Raw genomic sequence first — 11,307 nt, 5'->3', positions numbered from 1 at the left:
TTGATAATTGGAGAGAGAGAGAGAGAGAGAGAGAGAGAAGGGAGAGATTCTAGCAACAGATCAGTTCAGGTCTTCAGGACATGGGAATTTGGTTTTTTCTTTTATCGTGTAAAGTGGGAAGTTTTCATTCTCCAAAAATTTTAATAAAGCAGCGCGCTCAGCTTTTCTAAATTTTGAGGTTCCCGCAATTCAGAATTTTTGTTATATCAATCGCTGTAAGGCCCGATGTGTATGGCCATGTTAGAAATCGGAAATAAGAGAATGCTATGTTAAAATATTTGTAACATCAGATATTGGTTAACCTGATGTGAATCAGGCGATGTCTATGAAGGGATTTGTAGTAGTAGTAGTACTTATCTCAAGTGAAAGAGCATACTTTTTAATCAATTTTAAGCATATGTAGTTAGCATGAATTGCATAATCACTTACGTAATCTTGTATATTACAAAAATTCCCAGCTCATACATGTTATCACAACGGTGTGACCAAAGCTCTATTTTTCAACCTGTATATATGCATATATGCCTTCAGAAAAACCTATATATATCCTTGTAATAAAGCATACCCAAGGCACCAGCCTTGTATAGAATATAAAACATAATAGTAGAACTCGATCATCATACCAATTAATAGTACTTCTTGAAACAGGAAGAACAAGAATAAGTTTTATTGAAATGGCACGATTCAATACAGCGAGTCTTAGTTTGGTGATTGTGTTTTTCGTTTTTCCGAGCATGGTGTTGAGTGCACAATATTGGGTCGGAGACGATGATATTGGCTGGGGAACTTTTGGAGAAGATTACATGAGGTGGGCTGCTAGCAAAAATTTCCATGTCGGAGATGTTCTCAGTGAGTACTAATTACTGCAGTTATTTTTTATTTTTGGTCTGAGCATTCCAGTTAATTAATTTGCTGCTTTCATCACTTTTTTTTTTGTCTAAAGAACAAATACTCATATAATAAATCTAAATCTTCCTTGCTCAATTTGTAATGGTGATATGATTGCTGTTTTAATTCGTCATGTATATATCTAAACTATCTTATTTAGATATATTGTATTTTTTCATTTGAAGATTGTAATTATTCGTTTTTGTATATTTTGTCTTTCTATGCACGTGATGAGTCTGCACGATATGTACATAAAAATGGTGATTAACTTAATATACATATAATAGTTCATTCTCTAAATGCTAAATGATAAAATTATTGGAGTACGTATTTAATTAGTTGCTCAACTGTATGGTCTATGTTAAGAGTATTGTGTCTTTTCCTTGTCTCATTAATTCATTACTTTGTAGTTTTATTGGTTTTGTATAAGTTATGATTATAATTCACATATTAATTTTTTTTTGTTTCCCAGTCTTCAGCTATGACGCAAAAATACACAATCTTGTTGTAGCAGCTAATAGTGACCTATATGAGCAATGTAATTACACTCCAAACTTGGGAGTGTATCAGAGCGGCATCGACTCTTTAACTTTGCCGGTTGCTGGGACGTATTATTTCTTCTGTTCATATCATTGCCACCCATTCGCAGTGAAATTTTACATTAATGTAACCTAGCTACATAATCTAATTGAAAGTAACCTATGTAGAGAGAGGGGGTAGGAGTGAAATCCTTTGATCCTCTTTAAAAAATAAAAAAATAAAAATAAATAAATAAAAACCTATGTAGAGAGAAATCTAGTTAATTAGTAGTTTTTCTTTACATTAAGAGTTATTTTAAGAGTTTCTGTACCACATGGTTTATAGTTTCACATAAAACTCTAAAGGAAATGTTCCCTTCTGGAATTTGCAAGACCCGTCAATACGGATTTTGGTTCGCATGCACTCTTCTTACAAACTTTATGGACGTTACATGTATTTCAAAAATAGTGTTGATGATAAGATAAAAAGTTTGTTTCACGAATGGTGTCAAGGTTTTACTTTTAACATTTATACCTCCAATTGAGGTAAAAAGTTCGAGTCTCATTTTTTAAGGAATTACAACAAGAAAAAAAAAATTGTGTGAGAATTTAAAAATGATTATGGGTGGTCATTTCCAATTGTTTCACATCCTCACAAGTCCTAGGATACCGTTACCACTTACCAACATATCGCTACGGTTCTAAATAAGAAAAAGCAAAAAAGAACGCGCCTCACGCGCCTGGTCGTTTCTACTGAGAGTTCATGCCTTGTCCGGCGGCACGCCTTAGAGGCGTTGTCGTCGGACGGGCAAGAGAGAGACCGGACCTTGTGTCCGAGAGTGGGTCTTCCCGGAGTAAGCCCAATCGCAGTGAAGGTGATGTAGTGATGGGATCGCTGTCTAGATCGTTTGAAGGGACAATTGGGTGGTGGAGGCGACGGTGTGTTGGCTGGCGGACATGGCTGGTGTTGCTGCGTGGTGTTCTAGGGGTGGATTCGAGTTCGGCGACACGAAATCCAGATGGGATCGACAGTGCTCGGATTTGGTTGGTTAACTCCGATATAATTCGTGTTGCCTCCAATCTGGTTCTTGCAGGTTTCAATTTGATTTGTACGGGGTTCGATCTGCTTTGTGGAGACGCTGCAGGATGTGATCTGGGTTGGAGGGTGACTGCCCGGCGCACAAGGGGTGGAGGTGGAGATGTTGTCGGTGGTGGGTTGGCAGGGGTGTTTCAGGTGGGATGGTGGTGGCGTTGTTGCTGCATCCTTGCACTTGGGCTTGGGCTTGGCATAATTTGGGCTTGAGCTTTGGCTTTGGGCCCATGTTACTTTTGTTTATCTTTTATGTTTGATTGTTTTTTGTTTTTAGTAAGATGTGGCTTTATGCCAGCAATAAGACCCTACAACATTTTAGTAGGGCGACGTGAGCTCTGTCCTGGTTTGTGCACCTTGTGTGCCTGGTCTACCCTAGTTAGGCGGCGAGTTCCTTGCCTCGTCAAATGGTCGCAACCTCCTAGTGGTAAGATGAAACTCAGTGTCGCCGGTCTTAATTCCGGTCGGCAACATATTAGGAAAGCTGCACTATTTGTATTGATGCTTCAATTCGGTTTCGAGTTATATTTCTGTTATGTCACCACAATATGAAAGCAAATGGAGTAGCCAGTAGAGCACTCTTTGCTAGTTGGTGCCTGTTAGAATACATAGATTCTTTGGAGACTCCTGATATTATTTCGGGATGTTCTCTCAATGCTTATTGTATTTTGAGGTTACGACTCTATATCCCCCCTTGTATTCGACAGTTTCATTAATTAAGGCCTAAGGGCAGCCGCACTGGCCCTTCTCCTTCAAAAAAAAAAATAATAAGAAAAACATAATTGGTTAATCACAATTAATCTCGTAGAGCCATAACAAATGGCATGTTGATTGTACCGAAACAAAAAGCCATTTATATTGAGAGAGTTTTTAGGACTTTAAAATGAGAATTTGATGAGAATATTTTCAAATCAACGGTTAGATTAATGATTTAATTTTTAGCTAAAATATTATTTATTCAACACACTAGCCAAAGAGAAAAAGAGGAAGAAGAAATGAACACAGAGACATGCATGCACTAAAGCCAGAGAGAAAAACTGAGAAAAAATGTTACCATGGGAGAAGGGAAATAGCGGCTACATAACCATGTTACAATAAATTCTTATTTGTTTCCTGGAAGAGTGTCGACTGCTTCCTTGTTCAATAATTGAACTTCAATCGCACTAGCTTCTAGAGCAAGGTTTGGAAAGTTAGAGCTTCTGCGCAAATGCTTCTTCTTACTCTTCTTATTTAGAGGGTGAGATTTAGTTTATCCTTGCACTAGCCTTACTCGTCGTAAAATAAAAAAATACAAAATAAATGGTAGAAGAAGCCCTGCTCGTCGTCATGAGGTGACTGCTGATTAATGTCGTCGACAATTCCTTTGTCTTAATCAGGAAGAGAAAATTGCTCAAGCTAATATATATAGATGTGTCTGGCTTGTTCGTCACGAGATTTGAGATCATTTTTTATGGTTTTGGTTGTTGAGGCTTAGGGTTAAAGATAGTGTTTTATTGATAGGAGCATTTTATGCGACATTTATATAGTTAATTCTATATAATCTTGGTTGGTTTCTTATATTTTCTCTTTTTTTATTTATGTTTATGTTTATTAGGTTTTTCGGAGTAAATATACAAAAAGAAGATAATATGGAAGAAAGATGCGCGAATAAGAAAACTTTGAAGTCTTGGCAAGCAAGAGACGTCGCGATGGATTGAGGAGCCCAATCTATGGAGATGACGCAGCAAATATGGAGAATATTCAATATTCATAAAATATTGGTGATGACATGGCGTATTCTCATTGGACAAGTAATGTGGAGTAATCTTAATTCAACTAGAAATTCAAGAAGATGGCTTTCTCTACAATTCAAGGAATCTCAAACCAAAAACAATCAAAGAGGACTCAAGAAGCAATATAAAATGTTGTGCAACATCTGAAAAAACTCTCTCTTCTCCCCCGTGACTTCTTTTTTATTTTGTTTTATTTTTCTTTCTATGAGAAATTAACTCTTTAGTAGTTAGGGGTTGTTGAAGCCCCAAATCATGATTGTATAACTAGATATGACTTTTAATTAGTTTTTGTTTATCAAATGAATGAGAACCTAATTTCTATTAATTTTACATTGATGAATTTTTTACATGTTTTCTTTGGTGCGCAACTTAGATTGCATGTCTACGATTCTATTGTTATGAATAATCATTGTCTGCTCCTTGTTAAATAAGGTCCCTTTGAAAGTTCAAGAGTAGCAAAATATCTAAGAATAAGATATGTTTTTAGGTTCCTAGGTTGATTGAGACCCGTCATACTTGAGATTCCTTGTAATATCTTGTTTTTTAAATCATAATGATTTCTTTGTGTTAAATCTAAAGTTGCTTAACCTAGGTTGCATTTTAGAAAATAGGTTAGGCCGGTGTAGAGCTTTTCTCTCACTTAGCATATACATAAGGAAAAACAATAGGTTAATCCTAACTGTGAGTTAACTTGAGCATCTTCATTCATGGATAGATAATACTAGGCTATTTCTATCCACCTAAATAGATGCACAAAAATATCTATAACTAAACCCTACAAGACAAAATTTAATGATTTTTGAAGAATTTTTTATCGGTGTAATAATTAAATAAAAATAAGATAATAGTAACTCCGAAACTGATAAAAATATTTGATTTAGGAAGTTAGGCGGCAATTGGAGTGAGGCTAAGCCTTCCTATGCCAGTTTGATTAGGTTATAAACTGTTATTCGGAAAAGAAAAAATCCGCCAAAGAACTATGCCCGGATGCCCCGATGCAATGGAGATAAGATCATGCATGATGCAAATTCTCATCCGTCTCAGTTTTAACCCAATGAAGATGATATATTTCTACGATCTCATTGGCCTTACCCCCAATGGCCGGCCATGCCATGCTTAGGTATTAAGTTGTGGACTTGTGGCCACTTTAATTATCAGAAGAGCATTTAAAATTAAACATTAAGGCCTTAAGGGTATGTCAATATAAAGTAAATTAGCATGAACTGTTTATTACATAATCACGTACGTAACATGTGTACATTACAAGAATTCCTAGCAGCTATTATTTTAATCACGACGGTGTGACCTAAAACACTACTTTAACCAACGTACAGTTAGCTACATATATACCTTCGGCCAAGATAAACCTATATATATATATATATATATATATATATATATATATATATATATATATATATATATCCTTGTGCTAAAGTATAACCAGGACACCAGCCTCGTAAAGAATATAAGACATAATAGTAGAACTCGATCATCATACCAATATTTCTTCAACAGGAATCTTGTTCTTCATTGAAATGGCACGATACAGCACAGCGAGTCTTGGTTTAGTAATTGCCTTTTTCGTTTTTCCAAGCATGGTGTTGAGTGCACAATATTGGGTCGGAGGCGGTGATGGCTGGGGATCTTGGGAAGAAGATTACATGAAGTGGGCTGCTGGCGAAACTTTCCATGTCGGAGATGTTCTCAGTGAGTACTAATTACTGCAGCTAATTTTTCATTTTTCATTCTAAAGAACAAATATTAATTCTAAATCTTCCTTGCTCAATTTGTAATTGTGATATGATATGATATATATATATATATATATATATATATATATATATATATATATATATATATAGGTCTTGAATTTATTTTTAAAAAACTCATGTCCAAATAAGTTCGAACTTGTGTGTCCGATGACTTTGATCTCTAGCTATCTTTTCCGAATATAATGAATTTTTCATTTCAAAGTTGTAGTTATTCATTTTTTTTAATTTGTCTTTTATACGATGAGTACTGTACACAATATGTACTTAAAAATTCTGATTAACTTAATATATATTGTTAGTTCATTCTCTAAACGGTAGAATTCTTGGAGTACTTAATTAGTTGCTTAACTGTACTGTCTATGTTAAGAGTATTGTGTCTTTTCTTTATTTCATTAATTCATTTCTTTATAGTTTTATTGGTTTATGAGTATAATTCACATATTAATTTTTTTGTTTCCCAGTCTTCAGCTATGATGCAAAAATACACAATCTTGTTGTAGCAGCTAATAGTGACCTATATGAGCAATGTAATTACACTCCAAACTTGGGAGTGTATCAGAGCGGCATCGACTCTTTAACTTTGCCGGTTGCTGGGACGTATTATTTCTTCTGTTCATATCATTGCCACCCATTCGCAATGAAATTTTACATTAATGTAACCTAGCTACATAATCTAATTGAAAGTAACCTATACATGCAGAGAGAAATCTAGTCGATCAGTAGTTTTTCTTTACATTCGGAGTTATTTCAAGAGTTTTGTACCATACGATTTATAGTTTCGCATAAAACTCTAAACTAAACTAAATGTTTCCTTGTTGAATTTGCAAGACCTGTCAATACAGATTTTGGTTCGCATGCACTCTCCTTACAAACTTTTTTTTTTTTGATCAAATAAATACTTCATTGAAAATGAAACTGATTACAATGAGTTGTGGAACAAAACCTGCAAAAAGTCCCAAATTGGTGACCCTTGCATGACAAATGACCCAACTAGAGTCCACACTAGAAATCTATACTGACAGACTAATGAAGCCAACAAGGCCCCTACTCCAAACAAAGTAACGGTTGACTAACTTTTAAAGCCTCTTTTGCTAGACGGTGAGCAACCTTGTTACCTTCCCGCTTCAGAAAATGGCTACTACAAAAACAAAAGGACTGAATTAAAGACTTGACTTCGTCAATTATATGACCTTCAAAACTTAAATCCTCCGAGTTATCGTGTAGAGTATTAATAACCGAAAGAGCATCCCCTTCGACTTCAATGTTTGTGAAGCCGACATGAGCTGCAAATCTAAGTCCATGAAGTAATGCCAGAGCCTCCACAGATCTAGGATGTAATACCCCGAAAATTCGTAATTAATTCCTAAATACTTCGGGAATTATTAAAGAGTTCGTTGATATGATATCGTGGTTCGTGGATGGAGGGGCAGTATTTCGGATGATTATTTATTCAAAAAGAATGGTTTTAGGGGGGTTGCGAATGTTGACTTTTTATACGTACAGAATTTGGGAATGCTTCCTTCATGAAAGTTGTAGAGCGCGTCGATACGAGTTCGTGGACATGCGGAACGCAAAAATCAGAGTTAGTATGAAGAAGTTATCGCATTTGGAAAAGTTTCAATTTCGGGTATAAATACCCTACTATTTTCGGAAACTTTCCAAAAAATATCAGTTTTCCTTTTTGGCAAGCCGACTCTCTCTTCTCTCTCCTCTCCCCCGAAACCGAAAACAGAGCATAACTTCTCCGGCCATTTTCTCACAGCTCCGGCCATCTTTTGAGGTGAAACCAAGCCCAGATCGACTCACCTCATTCCTTTGAGTCGACTTCTGGTCACCGTTTCCCTTCTAGTGGCGGCTACGCAGCGGTGGAGCTCAAACACTATCCGAGCCCTAAAACGAACCAGCAGCGATTTCTCCTAGCTCCGGCCACCAAAACTCGAGGCTCTTGGCTTGTTGAACTCGCCTTGAGTTGCTTAACAATCACCAAAAAGGACAGCACCGGAAGTGGAGGTTTTAACGCTCGTCGGAGGCCTCGTCGTTTTCTGCAGCTTTTCCGGCCAAACCGGACTGTTTTGGTAATTTTCGACCACTTCCGCTCGTTTTCTCACTTCGTGATAGTTATGAAAGTTGCTCAAAATTATGAAACGAAGGGGACAAGCCTGGCCCCGACACCATTGGCGGTGGTCGGCGGCGGCTCTGTCCCTAACTCAAGCGACCTTTTCCGGCCAGTTCCGGGGGTCCCAAGGGCAGTTTCTGCCCATTTTTATGTTCTACATGTTCATACGATCATTTCGATATTGAGCATGTGAATTTTGGATATCGTATGATTTAGTTATGAATTTTATAAGTTCGATCGATTTCGATCGTTCGATTTGGGATCTGTGAAGATCGGACCATCCGTTAGACTTGTAGTTTTGATATAATGATCGTAGGACGGTCCCGATGACTTTGTGTGGTCACGGGTGAAGATCCGACCGCTGGATCTTCGTATAAGTGCGGTTTATGTTTTGTGTGCTAAGTTGAGACCTTATTTGAATAGGTGATTGACGGTTTGAGGTGGCGGACGATTGTGAATCGTATTTTGAGCTGTTAAGAAGACGCAGCGGGAATTTTGAAGTGAGTAAATCTCACATGGTTCATTTACGAACCGAATTATTTAATTGTTGGAATTGTTGTGATAATTGTAAATCGTTTTCAAATTTAATGCTTTGTTTGAAATAATATGAACTCGATCGACTACGGTTCATAGGGCTACAGCTCCCAGATAAAAAAATGAATTTAAGTATAAAATGAATTTCTTGGTTTTAAAGTGTGTGAACTATAGTTGGTATTAGTGGTCATTCCTGTGTGGATGATTACGTATATATATATTTACGTGGTATATATATATTTGGATGGTGTGGCATTGTGATATGTAGACTTTTGGTGTTTTCATTCACATTATTGAATTGAACTTCCACTTATGCCGGAATTATATTTGAGGACTTATATTGTTGAATGAGTGATTGAAATTATAATGTGACAATTGAGAGTCGGGTGGGATTTCTTTAAATGGCTGAATTCTGAAGGTTATTGTGGTTAACCTGGGTGCAATGTCATCGTAAGGCTGAACCTCGACGGAGGCAACAGGTTACGGTATGGTTAGAGATCTAGTCATGTTGCATGCACAGTTTCATGATGGTAACTGGGTTATTGCATCATGGGTGTGTAGTCTGTGTTTGCATAGTTTCATGATGGTAACTGGGTTATTGCATCATGGGTGTGTAGTCTGTGTTTACGTACCATCATGGTGGTAACGACGTTACTGCATCATGAGTACGTAGTTTTCGGAGAATGTTCTGGTGTTCTTTCCTTAATTCATATGTGAGAATTGGAATGCTATGAATTCTATTGTTGATTTAATTGTAATCTCCTGAACTAAACTTTCGATGCAGGGATTACTATAATTTGAATTGGGTGACTTTAGTGATCTCCTGAACTAAACTTTCGATGCAGGGATTACTAATTGTTACCTAGTGTGATTATATGTTTGGTTGTGTTTGTGGAGTTAAATGTTGTTGCTTTAATTTATCTCACGAGTTGAGAAATTATAAGCATGAGTGACGTGAGTCACTTTATTTGAGTTTACTCATACGGGCTTAAAAGCTTACCGGGTTTGTTGTTTACATTCCCGGTGCACTATTCTATGGTGTAGGGGTTATTGTGCAGGTTAGAATATCGATCAATCGTCATCAAAGCTGAGGTGTACGTTCGGTAGCGTGGACGTGGAAGGGTACTCTTGGTTCTAGTCTTCCGCTGTGTTGTGAGTGTAGAGAGTGCGTTTACTTATTGAATTGATATTCAGTTTAATTTGTAAACTATTGTAATGTAATATGTGACTCTAAAGAACGAGTCGGTATTGACATTGTGAATTCAGTTTGTTTGTTGCTTAGTTTATTTGAAAAATTTTCTAAGAATCTTCTTGTGATTGTTTGTTCTCGCGTTTCGGATTTGAATTCCTTTATTCAAAATTCGGGGCGTGACATAGGAGGTAGATTACCAACCTGGGGAACTGCAATTGCACCTTTCATCCTCCCAGAATGATCTCTTAAAATCACTCCCAGACCACAAATTCCCTTCTTCACATTGCATGCACCATCGAGATTTAACTTGAGATTTCCAATTTGAGGTAGCGTCCATTGAATCTTGTCATTCACCATCCCATTTTGACCCCCACCACCTTTTGCATGTATTATGCTTCAAGCCATCAGCTTGTTTATACAGCCTCTGCCAATCACTAGTAGAACTTACAATTTCTGCAGGTTCCAGTGGCTTCTCTCCATGTCTATGCAAATTTCTGTTTTTCCACAGCCACCATGCTATAGAGTAGAAGTACTCAAACTCCTTCCCTATTGCAATAACAATGACATGATGCACCAGGTCAAGAAACGATATGATTCCTGCCACACTTTACAAACTCCATTCAGGAAGGTTTTTTTCCAGGTCTTTTTTGCCTTCAGACATTCCCACAACGAATGCAACACCATTTCGCTTGGATGTCCATCCTGCCAACAGCAAGGATCATCAAGAATCTGTCTATGCTTCAGATTTGTCGCACATGGTAGAAAAGCATGCATTGCTCTCCACATGAATACCCGAACCTTATGTGGTACCTCCATGCTCCAAATTCTCCCCCAGACCTCCTTACTTTTATTTGAGCTTGAACTAGCCTCACAACCTCTTTGTCAAGCCTGCAAGTCCCTGGCCACCCAATATCCCGACTTCACAGTATACACTTCATCTTTCATAAAATGCCAAACTAATTTATGAGGTATACTTCTCAAACCAAGTGGTTTATGTAATAAGAAGATGTCCCTAATCACTGGCACATTCCATCCACCAGAATCTGTAAACAAAGTATCAACTTTGTGCTGCTCCGACAAGGTAAGAGGGCTAACAGGCTTAAAACTTACCGGACAAGGCAGCCACTTATCATAGACAATACTCACTCTCTTCCCATCACCGATCCTCCACCTTGTCCCTCCATCAATCACCTGTTTACCCCAAATCAACCCCCTCCAAATAGCAGAAGGAGTACGGCCCAAGCTAGCATTTAGAAAACAGGTATGTGGAAAGTATTTGGCTTGGAGAAGAGCACTAACTAAGGAATGCTTTCCCCAGAAAATCCTTCAAATAGTCTTCGCCAACATAGCCTGATTAAAAGCTCGCAAATCCCTGAACCCTAGACCTCCTTCTTCTTTTCTCTTACAAAGTCTATCCCAGCT

General features: G+C 37.4%; 2 protein-coding genes and 1 long non-coding RNA gene across 3 annotated transcripts; all 3 read left to right on the top strand.

Annotated features, from left to right (window-relative positions):
- Window positions 1-571: 571 nt before the first annotated feature.
- Window positions 572-1,835, top strand: LOC133713707 (mavicyanin-like). The gene is made up of 2 exons (XM_062139738.1): window positions 572-849; window positions 1,361-1,835. Exons 1-2 carry the CDS (start codon window positions 675-677, stop codon window positions 1,561-1,563), a joined length of 378 nt encoding a protein of 125 aa, XP_061995722.1. The 5' UTR covers window positions 572-674; the 3' UTR covers window positions 1,564-1,835.
- Window positions 1,836-5,723: 3,888 nt separating this feature from the next.
- Window positions 5,724-6,863, top strand: LOC133714202 (stellacyanin-like). Its single transcript, XM_062140289.1, has 2 exons — window positions 5,724-5,978; window positions 6,505-6,863. Exons 1-2 carry the CDS (start codon window positions 5,807-5,809, stop codon window positions 6,705-6,707), a joined length of 375 nt encoding a protein of 124 aa, XP_061996273.1. The 5' UTR covers window positions 5,724-5,806; the 3' UTR covers window positions 6,708-6,863.
- Window positions 6,864-7,732: 869 nt separating this feature from the next.
- LOC133714426 (uncharacterized) lies at window positions 7,733-9,864 on the top strand. The gene is made up of 3 exons (XR_009848665.1): window positions 7,733-8,118; window positions 8,583-8,659; window positions 9,738-9,864. It is a non-coding gene; the product is annotated as an uncharacterized LOC133714426 (long non-coding RNA).
- Window positions 9,865-11,307: the final 1,443 nt, after the last annotated feature.

Source organism: Rosa rugosa, chromosome 6, assembly GCF_958449725.1.
Source record: "Rosa rugosa chromosome 6, drRosRugo1.1, whole genome shotgun sequence".
NCBI classification, from domain to species: Eukaryota; Viridiplantae; Streptophyta; class Magnoliopsida; order Rosales; family Rosaceae; genus Rosa; species Rosa rugosa.
This window is presented reverse-complemented; position numbering and strand designations above follow the sequence as displayed.